The sequence below is a fragment of the Aegilops tauschii genome, chromosome 7, assembly GCF_002575655.3.
Source record: "Aegilops tauschii subsp. strangulata cultivar AL8/78 chromosome 7, Aet v6.0, whole genome shotgun sequence".
NCBI classification, from domain to species: Eukaryota; Viridiplantae; Streptophyta; class Magnoliopsida; order Poales; family Poaceae; genus Aegilops; species Aegilops tauschii.
The window spans coordinates 282,035,820-282,057,232 of record NC_053041.3 but is presented as its reverse complement, the minus strand read 5'-3'; the positions used below and the strand labels follow the sequence as shown (position 1 = coordinate 282,057,232).

Below are 21,413 nucleotides of genomic sequence, written 5' to 3'. Positions count from 1 at the left end.
AGCCTCCTCGTGAGGCCAATCCACCACAAAGCAGGAGTAGGGTTTTACACCGCAAGGTGGCCTGAACCTGGGTAAACTGTCGTGTTCGTCTTCTTCCCTGCTCGCGCGTGAGGCCGTGAGGTGGTGAGCTTGAGATTAGCATATGAGGGGATCTTTGCACACGCCTCATAGTTTGAACCTTCTTGGGTCTGCGGAGCCCTGAATCCGACAATGAGCATGAACACAAGTGTTCAAGGTCGACCCTCACTTCTCCGATGCATAACCTCCCAACCGCTTCTCTTTTTGAAAAAGTTGGTTCCCCTCTATATTTTTTTGTTTCACCCACAACTAAAGAAAGAAAACAAGAAAGCAAAAACAAAAGGGAAAACAAAATCTACTTAGTGAAGAAAGCAAACAAGCATACACGAAAATATTAAACCCACGCTATTGCTTCCCGACAACGGCGCCAGAAAAGAGCTTGATAATCCCCAAGTGCAAGGAATCATCGTAGCAATTTCCAAAGATGGAAGTGATAAGTATGGAGTGTCGAACCCACAAGGATCTAAAGGTAAGATCAATATTCTTTCAAGTCATATCTGCCACCGATACAACTCTACGTACACCGAGCGTTTGCTTTCATCTAGAAACGAGAAATAAAACTACGTTGTGAGTATAAAGAGGATAGCTTTGCATGATATCAGAGAGCTAAAATATAAAAATAGGTGCTGCCTAGATAAAGTTATAATATATTACAATATATCAAGTAGCGAGTGTGGAATAACGATGGATCGGTGTGCGGAATTGTCCTAGGCAATTGTTAACAAGGTCGGTAATCATTATTGCAATTTTATACGAGGGAGAGGCATGAGCTAACATACTTCCCGTACTTGGATCATATGAACTTATGATTGAACCTCTAGCAAGCATCCGCGACTACTAGAAACCATTAAGGTAAACCCAACCATAGCATTAAGTATCAAGTCCCCTTTACTCCCATACGCAACAACCCCCTTACTCGGGTGTAAGCTTCTGTCACTCTAGCCACCCACCATAAGCGAATCATGAACATATCGCAACACCCTACAGCGGGAATCCCTCATGTGTGCACGGCACGAAAGGCACCATAGGACAACACCAAAATAAAACATACAACTCAAGCCAATCAAAATTAGCAATCAACCCAAAGGACAAAAGAAAACTACTCAAACATCGTAAGATGGCAACACATCATTGGATAATAATATGTGGCATAAAGCACCATGTTCAAGTAGGGGATTATAACAGGATGCGGGAGAGTGGACCATTAAAAAGAGACGAGGGAGGTGTTGAAGATGGTGATGTTGATGAAGACAATCACCACGGCGATGGTTCCCCTGGTGGCACTCCGGCGCCACCGAGAGGTAGGGGAAGAGAGTCCCCCCTTGTGCTTCCTCTTCCATGGCCTCCCCCTAGATGGGGAGAGGTTCTCCCTCTGGTCCTTGGCCTCCATGGTGCCCGGAGGGACGGGAGCCCCTTTGAGATTAGATCTCTCTCTGTTTCTGTGACCCTGTTTCCGGCCGAAAACCATTTCTTAAATTCCCGCAGATCCGTAACTCCGATTGGGCTGAAATTTTGAGGGGATTTTCTTCCGGATATTCTCTTTCTTGTGGCCAAAGGATACCCACAACCGACTTACGAGGTGGCCACAAGCCATAGGGGCACGCCTACCCCCCTAGGGCTTGCCCTATGAGCTTGTGGGGCCCGTAGACCACCTCTCACGCTGATTCTTCTTCCCCAAAATCACATATATTCCAAAATAATTCTCCATAAATTTTTATCGCATTTGGACTTTGTTTGATATGGATATTCTACGAAACAAAAAACACGCAACAAACAGGAACTGGCACTGGGTACTGGATCAACAAGTTAGTCCATAAAAATAATGTAAAAGTGCACCAAAACCATATAAAACTCAAGTAAATATAGCATGAATACTTCATAAATTATAGATACGTTGGAGACGTATCAAGAGGTATGCCGATGTGACATCAAATAATTCTTTAGCCTGGGATATGTTTACTTCAATTTAATTTCACAACAAACTGAAGCGACTTCAATATTTTGTATGAAGAGGTAAATGAATCATGTTTTGTATATCTAACCTGGGATCCATATGCTCCAAATTGTTAGTATACCTAAAATCAACACAAGCAAGGAAAAACTAGACAACATCGGTGTCAATAATGGAAAGCAAGAAAAAGTATGAAGGGACCTTACATGTATTGAAGCATATTTTCAAATGCTTCCGTACCCGGGTCATGCTCCTCAAGAAATGGGAGATCTAGAGATTCATGCACTCAACTTGTTACCTTCAAGGAAGTCCATTGTTCAAGATAGTCTGGTTTTGAAATACTCTAACCTTGAGGTTAAATCACCTGATGGCAGTGAAAGATTCTATCATCTAGTTTTACAGTGAGATAAAAACGATCATATGAACATGACACAACTATTTAGATCCTATTATTTAAGCTCATGCTATTTAAACCTAACCTGCAATAATCATACAAAGTAAACACCTTATTGAGGGTGACATGCCAATCAGCCCATAATAACTCCTAAATGAGTACGAAAATGTGCAGAGACGAACATGATGGTTCTTGTAATGTGCAAGTATACATGTGCAGCAAAGAAAGCTGCAATATTCATAAGATTGGATCACTCCTTCTTAAATATAATATTTTTATAGCTCATTAGTTTCAGAAGCTACGGTCTGACAAGGTTGATACAATTTTCTACTGGCGCAACCAGCAAGCCATACACATGGTGATGTCACTACAATCATGGAGCAGGTGCCTTGGCCGATGGAATCCCCATGATGGAAAAAATACGACTGGGAAGGAGTGAACCCAGATGGAGCAACGATGAGAGAACACAGGAAACAAACAACCAAGATAGAGGATAACATGATGGGCCAAAGCACATCCACCCAAGATAAAGGTTCAGAAATTGTAATTGGTAACTAATACTATGATAGAAAATAGTAAACTCAGTATTCTAAATCAAAATCATGATATGCATATAATACGCTCAACCCGGGTGCTTGTAGCTCTTTAATTTCAGAGATTTTCACTAATTGAGGCTCACTCTCGAATTTAAACAATGAACATCATTTAGCTTAGATGTACCTAAAACAAAAACGAGCAAAGCAAGGTTTTCTTGGAAGAATAATATAGACAACAAAGTAAGAGAGTGAGCCATCGAGTAATGCTTCCATCCTATAATAAGCACACAACCCGAGAAAAGAAACCTGCCTACATGTCCATTGATGAAACATTCTCCATGCCATTGTATTTCATCGGGATAGATGTTACTCCCTTTGTAAAGAAATATAAGAGCATTTAGATCACTACTTGTTTGACATTCAAACCACTCTTACTATTCTACAAATAAAATTGCAATTAATGCAAGTAAAGATAGAAATATCAACAATGCATACAAATATTCAAGGTAATGAAAGAATAGAAACTTGAACTACCTGCAAGCGAGACTTGATTCTGCCGTTACTATTTATCATTTGGATGAACTCATTTGCTATCAAAGTTGATGATGCATGGAGTTGTTGATTCAAGGGTACTTGTAGGATTAACCAATATATGTCATGAATTTCTAGACAATGCTAGGAAAAACGAAGGGCATATGATAGACCACATATCTAGAAAAAATTCAATGAATGCTCTATTGCGGATTGGCCGATTAGAGCAATAGGAATTTCAGCATTGAACAAAAAATTATCCCAGAATACTGAAATCTGATAAGCAAAAGGTAGGTCCATAGATGCTAAGTTTGGCAAACATGCCAGAGACATAACACCAAATTACCCCGCCTGATAGCGCAATAAGCAAAGCAACTTATGATCCTCTGTTCACAAAAAATTTAAACCCAAGTTCAGAAATAATCAGAAACTAAGTTGCATCTCTACCAAGTTCGGATGCCTCTGGTAGTTATTGTGACTTCTGACTATGACCAGTCTGTGTTTTGATAAAATATGCAAGCCATATGATTACAACCAAAAAGATGGACACAAACTTGTGAGCTTTCTTGTGCGCAAATCAGAATAGATGTATACTGATAGTAGAAATAGATCCCTTTTTTATAAAACTAAACTTCAAATGTTTTTTGGGATTGAAGGACAAAGGGAACTAAAAGTTTCCAGCGGAAAACTTCAGGAAAATAACTGAAGATATTCCAATTAGTTGACATTATACCGCAACCTAGTGCTGATGCTCCCTCTATTGAACCATGAAACAAAAAGATTGTTGCTCTCTCCAAGCAACACTATCTTCAAAATTATGTTCATATAGACACATTGTACGTAGTACAATGCATTTTGGATTAGTTTTGTCTAGGTTGAGTGTAGGGACAAAAGGTAGCATAAAAACTGAGTAGAAGAGATATAGTTGTGTAGCCATTTTCTATAACAATGATTGTTAGTCATCTTGTTCTTCACCAAATTCTTCTATTGGATACTTATATCCCTCTTCTCACAGATTGTGGTGTTCAGATAAATTGTTATATTGGTTACCGCAGTTCGTTCTTTTCCCTTTGGTGAATATCACATCATTTGTGGTCCATATACCCCTGGAAAACACAATGACATCAGTTAATGGCATACACATGTTAAAAAAAGGCGAGTATATTTTCACTAACAATACACACATCAACACCAAAATCAGAAGAAAATGGAATTAAGAATATGGCAAGTGAACTTGGCACTCGATAAATTTGACAGGCCAATATATGACCACGGACTCAAATTTACATAAATGAACTACAACATGCAGAAAATAACATATGAATATTCAAACCTTAGTCCTATCTTACCGGTTGATAGCCAGATCACCAGCATAAACCATAGCCAAGATTACACACCTATGCATTATACCACTCATCCTGCGCCAGATCTGATCCCTACAACACGAAACCCCAAACGTGTGAGCAAATCGGGCCAAGAGAAAAAAGAACACACACTAAAATCAAAGGGGATCGGGAGACAGGACGGAGACTTGGAGGTGGACGCCCCTGTGCAGTGGTAGCGTCGCCGCTGGCCGTGGCGCCTTCCCTCGCCATCTACTTCTCTAGGCCTCATACATGAAGGAAAGAGAGATGGAGCAGGGTTAGGCTGCTCCTTCCCCTTGTCTCCGCCCTCCCTCATCTTCTCCGCAGACCTCACTGCTGCTACCCTGCTATGCACGGAGGGAGAGATAGCAGCAGCAAGGGCACAACGAGGAGGTAAAGACGGGCAACAGACTTCCTTCACCTTCCCCACAACTGCACCCCACCGTGATTGGAATTGCTTTTCTCCGGCACGGATCCACCTTCTATGTGCGCCTATAGTGGTGGACGGGGCGTAGTAGGCAGTGGCGATGCTCCTAGGGTGGAGGCCATGGCGACGAGCGAGGAGCGAGGATGACGGAGGGGATGTGGGGATCGAAGGGAAAGGGGCTAGGGTTGTGCGGCGACTAGTGTGGAGTGGGTCGACTGGAAGAGAGGGTTGAATTGGGTGCGAGCGCGCGGTGCGGATTGGGCAAATCGTTCGGCACGCGAAAACGGGCAACCCAGCCAACCGGCCGCCTCGCGAGCCCACCCGTCATTAGACAATGAAAATGACCGTGAGATGAAAATCAGTTTTGACCACTGTGAAGATCCAACGGCTCAGACACGCTAGAAGACAGATCCGACGGGCAACGAAGCTCCAATCGAGAAAGCTCCGTGAAGTCAAGTTGGCTAGAAGCCTTATATAGGTTTAAAATAAATAATGACAATATATTATATTACTCCCTCCGTTCCTAAATATAAGTCTGTGTAGAGATTCCACTAGATAGACTACATACGAAGCAAAATAAATGAATCTACACTTAAAATACATCTATATACATCCGTATGTGGTTACTAGTGGAATCTCTAGAAAGACTTATATTTAGAAACGGAGGAAGTAGTTAGCAGTTGGCCGTAGTATTAACCATGCTTTTATACGGCCGGTTGCAAATGCCGCGAGCCCATCTGACCGTGGATACGCGCACGCGAACACGCGCCTTGCGGGGAACCCGTTCCTTTCTTGTCTTCCACCTCGTACGGTACCCCGCCGTTAAACTTGCCCCGTCGCCCACTTTTTTCACCTGCCCCCTTCCCGAAGGCGTGGTATTATTCTTCGAGTGCCAAGGTGGAAACGGATGCCGCTACCTTCTCCTTCTCTTCCTCCCTCCCCCTGGTTGCTGCCGTCTCTCCGTCACTTCCAAAGACCAAAACAAAACAAAACCCTGACCGGAGGAAAGGGGATTTTTCTTTTGGATTGGAAATCTCCGAGCCCTAATTTCCGACCGATTTGCTCGGGCAAGTGCACAATCGGGCCGCGGATCCATCGTTTGGAGTGGTGGTGGGGGGCGGGTTCGAGATCTATGCGCCTGAGAGGGGGCTGGGGAGGGAGAGGGGTGGGCTGAGAGGGAGCGATGGCAATGGCGGAGGCGGCAGGGTCGTCGACGGCGGCCACCGCGGTGACGGTGGTGCTGTTTATCGTGGTGCTAGTGGTGGCGCTACTGCTGCGGCAGAGCCTGCGGCGCGCCGCGGAGCGAAGGGAGGAGGTGCGGCGCCTAGCGCGCCTCGCGGCGGAGGAATCCGAGCTGGCGGAGCGGGAGTCGGTGCTCGCCTACTGCTCCGAGCTGTTCCCTGGCGTGCTGCACGCTGCGGATGTGCCGGAGGCGCCGATGTGGGCACCGCGGGAGGTGGTTTCACCGCAGGAGGAAGAGGAGGGGGTCGTGGAGGCGCCAGCGCCGCCACCGGCCGCAGCTGGGGTCTGCGCGGTGTGCTTCAGGCCGACGACGTTTAGGTGCAAACAGTGCAAGGCCGTCAAGTACTGGTGAGTTGGCTCAAACCCTGTTCCTAATCCCCTTTACAATTTGTGTAGTCTCAGCAGGTGATTTGGAATCGAGGGAAGATAGTCTACAATTTGTTAAATCCAGAGTGGAAATGCGCTGTATTTTCTAGAAATTTGGGTGCCAGTAACAATTTTATAGATCGACAAGATTTGGATTTTGTCGAATTTGTGTGTGGACAAGATAACTGATTGCCAGGTGAGCTAGGGCGATTTGTGATCATCCATTTAGCATGTCTCTAGGAACTCTGGTTTGATAAAGTTCATCTGGAAGGAAGGCCAGTATAGGATCCTAATGGCTCAGTTATGCTGTCATCATTGCTGGCGCCTCTCCTTGTAAACTTGAACATTTGTTTTTTATCCCTGACTTCAAGATACCTTCCAGTTGGTTCCGGACAACTAATATTAGTCTGCTGCCTTTTTTGTTAACCAACATAGGCCACACATCCTGTCTTAGGCTATTAACCATCCTAGCGATTCACATGCTTCTAGATGAACACTTACTTTTTAAATGTCACAATGTCCTGTTGTCATGGACCTTTCTTTGATTGATATGTTGGGAGATTTGTCCTATGACATAGCCAGAATGTCCCCAATGGTGAAGCACCGGTGGACGTATTCTTAGATAATGTGGAGCAAAATAAGATGCACATTTGACTCAGTGCATGAGGCTCGATCGATTGGTTCTTTGCATGAGCGCCTGTCCTTTCTCTGCTCGTACAGAAAGGATGCCAATCCTGGGTATGTAGATTTCAACAAGGCCAACACCTTTCTCCCCGTGTTAATCTCTTTTGCTTACCACGGCATGTGGGTCAAATCAATCAGCCGATGATAATGCTATTTGTTCATATTCATGTTGAGTTCTTAGTGTTTTTGAGAAGAAGATTCATTATTTATCATTCCTGTGCAATTGATATCACTGGAAGAAACAAGCCATTGTTGCAAAGACTACTCGTATTATTTATTGTTTCTGTGCTATTGACAGAAACTAGCCTAAAAAAACACGTTTAACCATTATGTGCTGATATGTCATATACAGAATTTTCTATTGGGTTGCAACTTGAGAGTGGAAAAACAGAAAATTGACAATCACTATACTTGTAGTTATAATGTCAGCACACCTTATTGCATTACCACCACATTCATTTCATACAAACAAGCAAATAATATCTTTATTTCTTCCATGCAACCTGTTACCTGTCTCAATTGAAACAAATAATGAAGACCTGATGTGCATGCAGCTAAACAAAATGTTGTTAGAACTGCTAGCTGTAGCTATGATACCAATTGTTAGAATCACTATCTTCTCTAGCTCTCACCCTGGACTCTCTCTAAAGAGATGTGCTTCACACACACAAAGAGCTACTACTAGCGGGAAGGTTTATATTAGATATCTCAATTGCCACAAGCTTACCTATTACATATGGGGTGCCTCTCCTTATATAGAGGCTGTAGGGACAGTGATACAGTGACCGTCCTGCTACAGTAACCAACACTGCGGCGGTACAGCTCATAGCTAGTTCATCTACTGCACAACTCATACCCAAGTAGATGACAACTCATATATAGTTAGGATAACTATTGAGTGATGACATATGCCATGCCATCATATTCTTCTTGGCTAAGGTTTCATGGTGTCCCTCAACATCCAACCCAATTTGGCTTCTTCCTTCTCATGCATGCATCTCTTTGGTATATATGACAAGATTAGTCCTAACAAAGGTTCCATGTGATTCTGAGAAGTGTTTACCAATGATGGAACATTTATTTATGTAATGTGCATACTGACATTACATAAGCTTATTACTTAATCATACTCCCTCCGTTTGGGTTTATAGGGCTGGATCTCCAGTACCAAGGCACTGACTCGTCTTATAATTAAGTAATGCTTCGACATCCTCTCCAAATCCTCCGTGCGTTCTCTCTCTGCCAGCCTGCGCCCAATGAAACAGCATGCATGCACAGCTGCCGCAGCCTATTTCTCTCACCTGCCTGCATGCGTTCTCTAACCTCCTTGCATGAACCAATGAATAGCGTGCATGCAGCAGCCTAGTTCTCCATTGCTTGCATGCGCAGCACAATTAAACGCCTGGTCTAACAAATCTGGACGGAGCATGCTGGCCAGCCGGCCTTTTAAACCCAGACGCGGCGGGGGGGGGGGGGGGGTACCATCTGGCTAAGTAATTTGTATTGTCATAAAAATGTTTTAATACAAAAAATACCCTTGTGTGTTAAAATTGAATGCGGTTTACTCTACGTTCAAGGATTAGATGTATAAGAGTCGCGAGTGCCTATACATACGGTGTTTGGTGGTGAGTAAATGCACCAGCTGACAAGTGATGCTACAATATACTTTGCACTCAATGTTTTGTGAGCAGCAGTATGGCTGTCAAAGAATTATCTAGAAACTTCCTCTGTTGACCATATTAGCTCTGTTGGCCGTTTTAGCCCCTATGATAGACGTTTTACTAATCCACTTTTGTTGGGAATAGAAGGATGATTGGTACACCACTGTGCACTTTTAATTTGCTTTCCTAAACCTGAGAACTTTGGTTGTCCAACTGCAGTAGCTATTGGCTGAATTTAGGCATGGCTGGTTACTTTTCCGATGGTATTGTTAGTATTTTTCATCCTGTTCTGAACATTTTTTTAATGCACATGTCTTTTTTTGTGAACTTAACAGTATGTTGATATGGACAAATTGACACTTGACTGATTTCCTTTGATTCATTACCAGTGGAACATTTGAATAAGAATCCTAAATGAATATACATGCACATGACTTGGTCTGCTGGATGAGATGTGATGCCTATCTCAGTAAAACCAAGTAATGTTGCATATTGTACATGAATAGTAAACATGCTATGTGTCGAAAATCCTAAACTGCGGTTCAATATTGTGCGTGGTGTACAAAAATTTTAACTGTGTTACTTGTTCAACCTTGTGACACCTTCCCTTTTGCAGCTCATTCAAATGCCAGATATCCCACTGGAGAAAAGGTCACAAAGATGAATGCCATCCACCAAGTGCTAATGCTAAGCCAGATGATGGAGCTGCAATTTCTGTTGCAAAGGAAGGAAATGTTGAACACCGAAGAGCTTCTGAAGAGAATGTAGTGGCTGGTGTACAACCCGTGGCTGAAATTAGTGTACCGGTTGCGGCTGAGTCTGAAACTTCTGGCACAAACCATGTTGTGAAGAGCTCAAATGATAAAAGGAAAGATACGCCTTTCGAAGGGGTATCTGCTACCACAGAGATCCCTGAAAAGGGCAATTCTGACAATGTGGTCAAACTTGGTCAAATTACCCCTCAAGTAGCATCCTTTGACAGTAAAAGGGCAGAATCAAATACCAAATCTACCAATTTTGTTGGAAATAGTTACGTGAAGGACTTAGATGATATATTGGTTCATAAATCTCAAGTTTCTGCACCAAAGATGAGTGGCCTTACCAGTTCCATCCATGAAGATATATATGTTCATTGTAAGGACCATGGCAACGCTGAGGATGCTGATGTTAGTAAGGATTGCTCTCGGATTAATCATATTAGAAAACCTGCAGATAGGAGCTATTCCCAAATGGCTGCAACTGCCGTACCAGCACCCAAAAGTTCTAGGACTTCTCTTCGCGTGGAAGTTGAACCGTGCAAAATAAAAGCTACTGGTGAAGAAAAGTCTCAAGGCTTGAAATTAGTAACGCCAGTATTAGCTGTTGATAAGGTTTCTTCCATCCATGGTGGCCGGTCTGTAGCACCTAATCCATCAAGAAGGGCTGATAATCCAACAGATAGAGGAGGTTCAGCAGCAAATAACCTTGCGACATCTTTGAAGAAAATTGTCAGGCAACAAACAACACCAAAAGTTGTGAGGCATTATCCTTCAGAGTTGGTAAATATAACTGAATGACTCTGTAGTTAGTAATTTATTTTCTTTTATTTGCTACTAAATTCTGCTTTTCAGACACTTTTTCCATATGATGTTTTCATCAAGCTCTACGACAAGGTTGAATTGCGCCCTTTTGGTCTTCATAACCTTGGCAACAGGTAAACATTGAATTACTGTTTCTGGAATGTAACAGTTGGGAGATTAACTGCATGCTTTGTATTTCTGTGAAGTTTGTCGCGTAATTTTTTTGTGTAGGCATCTCTAGCTTTTAATCCAGTGTTCAGGAAAGCGTTTTTAAGCGACGCTTAAGCGCTGAGCGATGGCAAAGCGCTTCGCTTTTGCCCTAAGCGGTAGATTAAGCGTTTTTTATTTAAATTTGACCAAAATTTGGCAATTTTTGTACTACTTCTGCTGGTCTGCTTGTGCAATAATGGCAATATGCTATTTATCTTATTACTAGGCTATGTTCAAGAACTATTTCCTTCATATTTTGGCAAAATTCTGTCCACATGATATCTGTTAGGTTACGTCTATTTGAACTGAACTGCATTTTAGTTGTTATTTTGCTTGCTATGCGAACCTGATATGTATTTGCTGTTGTGTGAACTGTATTCCAGATGCTACTTCAATTACCCATGTGCCATGCTTCCTATTTTCATGTGTATATCATTCAAAATCTGTCAAATTCTAGCCAATTTCAAAAAACGCTTAAGTGCGATTAAGTTGCGCTTAAGCGCTCATTGCTCTAAGCTGTGGCCTTCCGCTTCGCTTACGCTTTCCGCTTTCTTGAACATTGTTTTAATCTGTTTGCAACTTAGTTTTTACTTCCGTTGGAGTCTGGTTGACATGAGTAGATCTTATCTGGTTTGTTTCCCTAGGGCCAATCATTAATTCAATAATCCGTTGCTAAAGATGGACTTATTTCCCACCCACAACAATATATGAAGTGATCAGACAAATATGCTCCAGCATGCTCTGATAGTGTTTAATGGCATGATATTGTTGCTCTACTACTTTTTTGTCATGCTGTTGATAGACTTACCTACCAGTACATGGAACTTTAGGCCTCCTTTTTTTCACAGGATAGGAATATCATAGGAATAGGAAAATCATAGGAAGTGAGATGACATATATCTCAATTCCTATAGGGAAAGAGATGTCATTTGATGCATAGGATAGGAATCTTTCAATTGAGTCTAGGCTAATGTTTTTTTTCCTTTGAAATGCGAAGGATTGGTTCCTATCCTACATAGGAATAGGAACCCATTCCTACAAACCAAAGGGCTCCAAAGAAATATTTCCTACAAAATTCCTATCCTTTATAATTCCTACAAAATTCCTGTAAACCAAAGGAGGCCTTATGTTAAACAAGATGTTGTCGCATTAGTTGAGATATTTTGTGTAAGTTGTTATGTGCCCCCCTGTCTAACATGTTTTTCTTCTTATTTTTCTCTTGCAGCTGCTATGCAAATGTTGTTCTTCAGTGCTTGATGTTTACTCGACCACTTACAACATATCTTCTGGGAGGGCTTCATTCGAAAAATTGTAAGTGCCTACTAAGTTTCTTATGTCATTCTTTTTCTCCATATTGCACTTGTTTGAGTAACTGCATAGTATCTTGTGTTTTCTAGGTTCCAAAAAGGCATGGTGTTTCATGTGTGAATTTGAAAGACTTATTGTGGAGGGCAAGCAGGGCAAGACTGCTTTATCACCAACTGGGATACTGTCCCATTTGCACGAGATTGGAAGTAGCTTTGGTCCTGGTAAACAAGAAGATGCTCACGAATTCCTTCGGTAAGAAAGCGATCATTACATTTTTTCATCTATGTTGGTTATTTACAGTTGACACTTTCAGAAACTTAAGCTGGAGTTTACAGAGAAGCTATGAATATTTTTATGTCAAGTTTTTCAATATAAGGTTTCCACAATAATTTGGCTCTTAAGTTGAATCTGCCAATGTTATACTTCAAATGACCAATTATGACGTGTTAGTGGATGGTAAAATTACTGACATGCTCTGCGTGACACTTTACTAATGGTGGATGAGGTATTTTGCAATCACAGAAGTTGAATGAGGAGAGGTGTACCAGCATCTCGTCTCTGCGTGTCGTAGGTTGTGGCGACGCTCTACTCCAGACATTGACCAACCCTCCTCTTCTAGTCACTTACACAAGCTGGGCCTTATGGGCCTAAGTGGTGATGGGCCAGGCCCATACCGGTTCAACACTCCTCAAGATGGGTGGTAGATATCTATGAACCCCGTGTTGTCACATGCAAGTTACAGTCCTTTGTTCCTAGTCCCTTTATCAAGCAATATGCAATTAGCTGCCCAGTGCTGACATGATTAAGACCATCAAATTTCTCCTTAATGAAGAAGCGATTGGTATCCACATGTTTTGTCGTATCATGTTGAACTGGGTTATTGGCAATGCTTATTGCTGACTTATTGTCACACCACACTCTCAAGGGTCCCTTCCTCAGAAGTTTCAACTTGCTCAGTAGGTTCTTCACCCAGGGCATCTCACTCAACCCTTTAGATAATGTCTATTACTCAGCTTCTGCCGCTGATCTAGACACAACTGTTTGTTTCTTGCCCCTTTAGATAATCTCTATTACTCAGCTTCTGCCGCTGATCTAGACACAACTGTTTGTTTCTTGCTTCTCCATGACACCAAATTTCTTCCCACAAACACACAATAGCCTGAAGTTGATCTTCTATCATCTGGATCATTCTCATCAGTAGCAAGAGATGCATTTTCAGGATTACCTTCATCAGTGGAGGCTCAGTGAGCAAAGTCTCCATAGGCAGCATCATCTACTTCTCTGCCCTTTGACGTCCCGTTGTCCCCTTGAACTGCCATGTGTGCCCTCTGACCACCTGAGTATCCTGAATACCCACTTCTGCCTCTAGCAGTCCTCTCACTTCCCCATCTGCTATTTCCCCTGCCTCTGCCATGATTTGGACGGTTGAACTTCAGGTGGCCTTTCTCCCCACAGGTAAAACTGTCCCTGCTCTCTTTCCACTCCCTGCGCTCAGTAACGGTAAACGTCGAGGCCAGCACAACTCAAGAGATAGCCGCACCTCCTCTTGAGCTATCGCTGCAATAGCCCCATCAATAATAGGCAGGGAAGTTTGATGCAACAGGTAGGCCTTCCTGCCATCAAAGCAAACCTTTGAGCCCCTCCAAAAGTTGCAGCACATGCCTGCATGCCATTCACTTGTGCCCTGACTCGATGCTTGGCTGCATAGTTCCAGAGGATCACAATTATCCTGGTCTGCCTACAGTGCCTGTATCTCTGCCACATATGCCATCACTGACATGTCACATTGACGTAGATGACGAATCTTCCCATCAGTTTGAGATATGAGGATGACATTGCCCTTGTCGGAGTACTGGGTGGACAAAATCTTCCATATCTCAGCAGTACTGGGTGGACAAAATCTTCCATATCTCAGCAGCCTGTTGATAGCCCATCCACGGAGTGTCCAATAGGGGGTACTACCGAGTTCAACAGCCACCCAATAAGCAGAGAGTTGATGACCTTTCACTTCTTTCCCTCCGGACTAGCCTCGCCGCTTGGTTCTTCAATAGTACCCAACAAGTTTCCATCCAACTCCTTGCTCCACAGCCAACATTGCTCTCCGAGACCAGTTCAGATAATTGGTAACCCTCTCTAGCTTGATGTCAGTGGGCAACAGCTCGATCTTCCGAACCACTTCCCGTCGAGGAATGATGGCCCTAAAATTCAAGCCCCCCTCCTTGGAAGTGAGGAACAGTGTGAGCTTCTCGATAGCCTCAGCAAGGCCTTTCGGATTACTCATCTTCCCGACCAGCTGCACACAGCAACAACGTCCCCCTTCTCTTCCCCTGGCGAGTAGCTGCGTGCAACAGCTATCACTTCCAACAGAAGCAGCAGCAATTCAGCCCTCAGCAGTTCCAGCCTCCTCTTCCCTCCCCAATCACCGCACATATCTCCGGCAGCAGCAGTACATAGCATACGACCTCTGTCTTCCTCTGACCAAGCCGTGCCATCGCCACGTCTCCCGCGCAGCCCCGCCACGCAGCTCGCGCGCCACCTCCGCATCTTCCGCGCTCGCATGCAGTTGCTTGCGGAGCTCCCTGCCAGTCGCCGCACAGCCGCGAGACGAGTCCCTACCGCTGAGATGAGCCCCGCCGCTGGCTAGGGCCGTCAGGCCTAGGCGTTGCCGGCGTCTGATACCATGTTGAATGAGGAGAGGTGTACCAACAGCTCGTTTCTGTGTCGTAGGTTGTGGCGGCGCTCTCCTCTAGACATCGACCACCCCTCCTCTTTCAGGTCACTTACGTGAGCTGGGCCTTTATTGGCCTAAGTGGTGATGGGCCAGGCCCGAACCGGTTCAACTATAGATTATGTCGACTTCCTTTTAGGTCTCAGTTTGTGAGGCAACGATGTAGCATACTAGATTAGTTTGGCAATCTTTGTTCAACTGCGCTACTAAAATTTTCAATTTTACCTTTTCCTGTTAAACCGAAGGTTAGTTGAAGTCAACCCTTAGAGCATCTCCAGCCGTTGGCCCCCCAGGGGGCGCGGAAAATCGCCGCCTGGGGGCGAACCGGCGCTAAAAATCGGCGTGGGGGCGATCGGGTTCCCAGCCGCCGGCCCCAGGGTCACCCCCAGTCGCCTTTTTTAAATGTTTTCAAAAATAAATTCGGCTAAAATTTGGCAAACATTACAAAAGATTCGGCAAACAGGACACAAATTTTGGCGTTCTTCATTTTTTTACATAGAAAACCTAGAAGTTACTAAATAAAAGAACTCGCTGAGCGCGGCGTAGTCGCCGTCTTTGCCGCCGTCGTCCTTCTCCTTCTTCACGGTGCTGGACCCCTGCCCGGGGTCGCCCTGGTCGACAGGGGCCGGGGGCGGCGCGTCGTCGTCGCTGTCTTCGAGCATGATGACGCCCCCTTCCTTGCGCCCACGGCGGCGCGCGGCGATCTCTGCCAGGGCGCGGTGCTGGCGCTCCATCTCCAGCCGCGCCCAGTCCTCCCGCGCCCACTTCATGGCCGCTTCGTCGTCGAGCTCCGGCTCCGTCTTCACGGCGGCGAGCCCCGGCTCCATCTTCGGCTTGACGAAGCTTGGAGGAGGCATGCCCGCCCTCGTTGATGACGATGCCGGCGCTGCGGGTGCGCCGGCCGAGTGGCGTTTTCGCGGGCTCGGCCTTGACTCCGAAGATCGCCGGCGACCCGGAGGAGTGGGAGGAGGAAGAGGAGCCGGTCCTCCTCGAAATCCATTGCCCGCCACTGCGGCGGGGGACCAAGGCGGCAGGGTACGTGAACGGCGGCTTGTATCCACCCTCGAGGTGCTTGAGGACGGCCTGAAGCGTGCGGCCGGGGGCGCCCCACCACAGGCGGCGTTCGTCGCTGTTCTTCGTTCCCCGCACCACTGGTGCGTTGTTGGTGGAGGCCAGCCGCTCTGCCTGCCGGCGTTCGAAGTAGGCCGCCCACGCCTCGTGGTTGTCGGCTGCGTACTCCGGGCGGGCCCGCTGCTTCTCCGTCAGCGATGCCCGCACGCGCTCGACCTCGCCGTTGAAGTAGTTGGGGCGCGTGACGTCGGGCAGCGGGGCACTGGGCCGCCCCCGGCGCTGAGCCTCCACCGTCCCGGTGCGCGCATGTCGGGAGGCGCCGGGTAGTTGGCTTCGTGCAGGAGATGGGCTTCCCAATCGTGCAGAGAGCGGCGGCCGAAGCCGTTCGCCGCCGCCCCATCTCCGGGGAACCTTTCGCCCATCGTTGGCGGTGGCTGTGAACGGGAAGGGAGAGGAAAGAGGGCTCGTCGGCGGCGGCAGTGCACGGGGAGAGGGGGGCTGCGGGGCGGGTCTGTCCACCGGCGAGGGAGGCGCTGCTTTATATAGCGGCGGGGGGGGGGGGGTGGCGCCTTGTGTACGCGTGGCGGGGAGGGGGCGCGACGCCGCACAGCGCCGCCCGTGAGGAATCAATGGAAGGCTGACCGGCGGCAGCCTTGGCATTGATTTCCCCGCGGGAAACCGAGGCGATGTGAGGACGACGAGGCGCGTGTCGCTGACTCGGTGGGCCCGCCTTTCTTTCGCGCCCCCCAGCGTGCTGGGTTCGGCCTGGGTGCGTCGGCGCCAATTTCGGCCCTAACCGGCGAAAACTGGGCTCGTCGGGGCGCGACTGGGCCGTTTTTTGGGCGCCGGCGCCGAAAAAGGGGCCGGGGGGGGGGGGGGGTGGGCTGTTGGTGGCGCGGCTGGAGATGCTCTTATCAATGAATTCATCAGTTGTTTGGAATTCATTGTTCAAACCAGGTCTGGTTGACATTCTTATCAATGAAATATTGTCTTTGTGTCAAGTAGAATACCTGATAGGACAGTTACCTAAGAATGGCTTTTTCAGTATGTTTAGTTTTGGGGAATGACCTTGTCGAAAGTAAAATAGTTAATTACTTTTGGCAACTCCTTTCTCCAAGAGTTTTTCTTAATGGCACCACATTAACTGACATGTTTACAGGCACTCAATTGATGCTATGCAATCTGTATGCATCAAGGAAGCCAGAAAAGGTGGCGCTCATTGTTCAGCAGAAGAAACCACACTTGTACAACTAATATTTGGGGGCTATCTGAGATCTAAGGTTCTCTTTACAGAACAGCTTAGATTTTATTATTTTTGTATATTCAGTTACCTGAGGCCACCCTGTGTCTTATTGATTATTTTACTCTGTTTCTTTCATAGATAAAATGCACAAGGTGTCATATTAGTTCTGAGCAATACGAGCGTATGTTAGATCTTACTGTTGAAATAGATGGTGACATCAGTTCACTCGAGGAAGCACTTCAGCGGTTTACATCTACAGAAGTCTTGGATGGAGATAATAGATACCAGTGCAGCAGGTAATGTCACTTCGGATCTTTAGCCTTCTGTACTGTTCATCCTGTGACCTTTTATCCACCTATCAGAGTCCTTGAGCTATCACTGAAACTATACCAAGCCGGGAGTTGAATTGAGGGTTGAAATACTTTGCCATATCATCTAATCAGGAATTTTATGGAGAAATAGAATCATTACCGTACAGCAGACTTGAACAACAGAAACATAATTGAAAGGGAAATAAAATAAATGGTAGGTATATTTTAAAGTTTGAGAGTGCTAGCCAAGAGTAGGAAAAAAAGTCGAACATTGCAAGATAACAAAATGGCACGACAATACCAGTTTTTATTTGTACTATGAACATGGTATGGATTTCTTCTGTGGAAAATGTTGGTCGTGTGATTTTATGCCTTTTGCTATGTTGTTTTCTTCTATTATGACTACCTAAGATGGTGTGTGGGGCCATGACATTTGGATGGTTTTCAATGTAGACTGCTAGAGTGCTCTGAATTGTATCAGGCTGTTGTTTTACTCAAAGTTTGAGTGGGTAATTGCTCAATGGATTGGATTGTTAGTCATGAACCAGATATGTTGATATGTTTAAAGGTTCAAACGAAGCATGTAAATATGACAGTATGAAATATTGTAAATTTTTGAGAGAATCTTTTTCCTTCTTGCTGTTGCCTTCTACTGCTAGTTGCTGATTTGATAATATACAATATTGCAATTGGAGGATCAATACTTAAGAAATTAGCATGTTACCTTCTTATACCTTAGTGTTGACAATATACCAACTTCCTTTAGGGCCGGCTGAAATAATAAGGTAGGTTGTATAACTCTGATTGGAAACATTGTTCACTTCAATGTTTCTAGAAGTCAGATGTTGTAGCTTATTTTATTCAATTCATTATACTATATAATGAATTATGCAAGGATTGAAATTGCTGCTTCTCTTTAGTCTTGCTTTCTTTTCTCCTAATGCTATTATTCTTAACTTGACCCTGTATGTCAGATGCAATTCCTATGAGCGTGCCAAGAAGAAGTTGACAATATCGGAAGCCCCAAATGTCCTGACTATTGCATTGAAAAGATACCAGGTACCATATAAAATACCATCTTATTGAGGGCTAGACGCCAAACACACTTGCATAGCTCTCTTTTGTGTTGACATTTGAATCGTTGTATTTGTCCTTTTTCTGGAGTTCAATTGTTTTAGTTTTGATCAAGTCTTGCAAATTGAGTTCCTCTAATTTTGTTCCCCCTTCTTATTTGTACAGTCTGGCAAGTTTGGGAAGATCAGCAAAGCCATCAGATTCCCAGAGACCCTGAACCTATCTTGCTACATGAACTCAACTGATGACAATTCTCCTGTTTACAGCCTATATGGAATGGTTGTCCATCATGATGTCATGAATGCTGCCTTTTCTGGTCATTACGTATGTTATGTCAAGGACACACATGGGAAGTGGTACAAGATAGATGACAGTCAGGTATACTTGCTCTTTCTGGACATATCAAGACGGGGTTATGCCTGTCTGGACGTTAACAATTTTTGAAATCATTTTTTTGGTAAACCTATTTCCATATTTAGTATCTGTTTGTTTTAAATAAACAAGACTGCCGGTGCGGATTTTTGGGACATAGTTCTAGGCGCACCTTATATAACATTTTAATTTTAAAAATTATAAAAAAAATCAAACAATTCAGAAACTTTTTTGTGGCTAACTTGGTCGAGTGTTCTACTCATGTACTCCCTCCGTTCCTAAATATTTGTCTTTCTAGAGGTTTCAAATGGTGACTACATACGGAACAAAATGAGTGAATCTACACTCTAAAATATGTCTATATACATCCGTATGCGGTGACTTTGAAATCTCTAAAAAGACAAATATTTAGGAACGGAGGGAGTATGAAGTTTCGCGAAGAAATGACTTCGGTACTTATGGGAGAAAAAACACAAAATTGCAATTTCAAAAAACTTGAATAGTAACTTTTATATAGAACCAAGTTTATCCTTTTTCCGCACAAAAGACCACGGAAGTCATTTCTTTGCGGAACTTTACATGTGAGTATAACACTAGACCATATCTGTTACAAAAAAGAACTGGAATTGTTTGACCTTCTTTATATTTTTGAACTTTTTTTTTTCAATTAGGGTGCGCCTAGACCCAGGTTCCATTTGGTACTTTTTTTTGCCTTATTGGAATAGCAATCAGATTACACCTCTTATCCTAGTGATCATAGTGTATATTCTTGTAATGCAATAGTGAAAACAAATTATTTGGCTTCAACAGTGACTGCGTCGGTATCGGTGTTGCGTCGGAGTAATCAGATAGCGATCCTGTATTCTGAATAGCTGGTCTTTGCTGTGTGCAGGTCAAACCTGTATCTCTGGAAAATGTAATGTCGAAGTGTGCATACATGCTGCTCTACGCAAGGTGAACACCACCATTCCTCTTCTTTTTTTATAGATACCAGCAATTTCATGCGCCTTCCCATCAGGTTTCTTACCAGTACATTCTGAATCCTCCATTAACCATATCAGGTGTTCACCAAGGGCGCCAAACTCTGTACGACATGCTATGATGGTTAACGACCCATCATATGCGAAGAAGGCCAAGCATAAGCCAAACTTGGAGCAGACACCATTGCAACGGGGTTCCTTGAACAGACACCAAGGTGGTGAGTTGCATAGAGATCACATTACAGATAACCTCATCCGCAGATTTGATGAATTTGGGGACGCACCATATCCAGCGGCAGAATCACCAAGCCCAAGTGAGAGCTCGTCGTTGTTCAGCAACTCTGATGCTGGGTCACACAGCACCGTGAGCACAGATAGCAGTGAAAGCACAAGGAACTCAACCAGCACTGATGACTACGAACAGTACTTTTTTGGGAGCTCAGATCAAATGTATCTGGGAGGCCCTAGAGGGGCACATGAGGAAATCGGCTATACGAGCTATTCTCGGTCGAGATCTGCCTTGGGCACCAGCTCATCAGGCCAGGAGGTGGATGAAGAGAGGTCTGTGGAGCAAAGGTTTGAGGTTAGTAGAGGGGGTTGGCTTGAGGGTGGTGAAAGCTCACCCTTGTCGTACACTGACCAAAGTAAGGAACACTTGTTAACAGAACAATGTAGGCAGTTTGGTGGTAGTGAGCATGACCCTGGAGAAGCCAGGGGCAGTGTCTTGTTGAGAAGATCGGCTAGAGAAAAAACCGCCCAAACATTTTATTGATGTGGAGGGTTTGGGTTGAATAATGTAGCTTCTGTCATTACCTCGTTGCAGTGGAAATATGAAAATGGGCAATTCGTAGAGTCGTGTTCCAGAAATGCGAAGCAGTTTAGTTCTTGTTCTTTGATATCGTCTTTGTAGCAGTTTCTCAGATTACAGTGCGCACACCTGATGAGTGATGACACTGGCTAAATTGATCTGCTGCCTTCAGTCGGGCAGATGAATCTGGTCTCCGCGGTAGGCGGCTAGCCAGCAACATTGATCACGGATATGCGACTAGGTACACACTTGGATCTGGGGTGGGGTCGTGTTTTGCCACCTGAAATCTGCACCACGAAATACTCTGAGCCTTTTTTGAAACAAAACATCGCCTTTATTCATTAGAAATGACAGTTGCATTGTTAATAAGAAAAGTTACAATATTATTCATAGGTTCCTCAAAACAATCTCTAGTCACAGAAAATTTAGCTAATCTAGCAAGTTCATGAACAACTTTATTTGCTTCCTTATTACAATGCTCAAAATTAGTATGAAGAAAATCGCACGCCATAAAA

General features: G+C 44.5%; 1 protein-coding gene across 1 annotated transcript; it reads left to right on the top strand.

Moving 5' to 3' along the window:
• The first annotated feature begins 6,136 nt into the window (after window positions 1-6,136).
• Window positions 6,137-20,942, top strand: LOC109749834 (ubiquitin carboxyl-terminal hydrolase 17). The gene is made up of 11 exons (XM_020308779.4): window positions 6,137-6,871; window positions 9,851-10,772; window positions 10,845-10,927; window positions 12,229-12,314; window positions 12,401-12,563; window positions 17,270-17,390; window positions 17,492-17,649; window positions 18,639-18,723; window positions 18,904-19,116; window positions 20,003-20,064; window positions 20,172-20,942. The coding sequence occupies exons 1-11, from the start codon at window positions 6,465-6,467 to the stop codon at window positions 20,860-20,862; spliced, it is 2,991 nt and encodes a 996-aa protein (XP_020164368.1). The 5' UTR covers window positions 6,137-6,464; the 3' UTR covers window positions 20,863-20,942.
• Window positions 20,943-21,413: the final 471 nt, after the last annotated feature.

Excerpts from the sequence above, each read along its gene's own strand:
- LOC109749834 (XM_020308779.4), top strand. The coding sequence starts at position 6,465 with ATGGCAATGGCGGAGGCGGCAGGGTCGTCGACGGCGGCCACCGCGGTG. Across the intron at positions 10,773-10,844 it reads GGCATTATCCTTCAGAGTTG|ACACTTTTTCCATATGATGT; the intron begins GTAAATATAACT and ends TCTGCTTTTCAG. Across the intron at positions 17,391-17,491 it reads GGGGCTATCTGAGATCTAAG|ATAAAATGCACAAGGTGTCA; the intron begins GTTCTCTTTACA and ends TTTCTTTCATAG.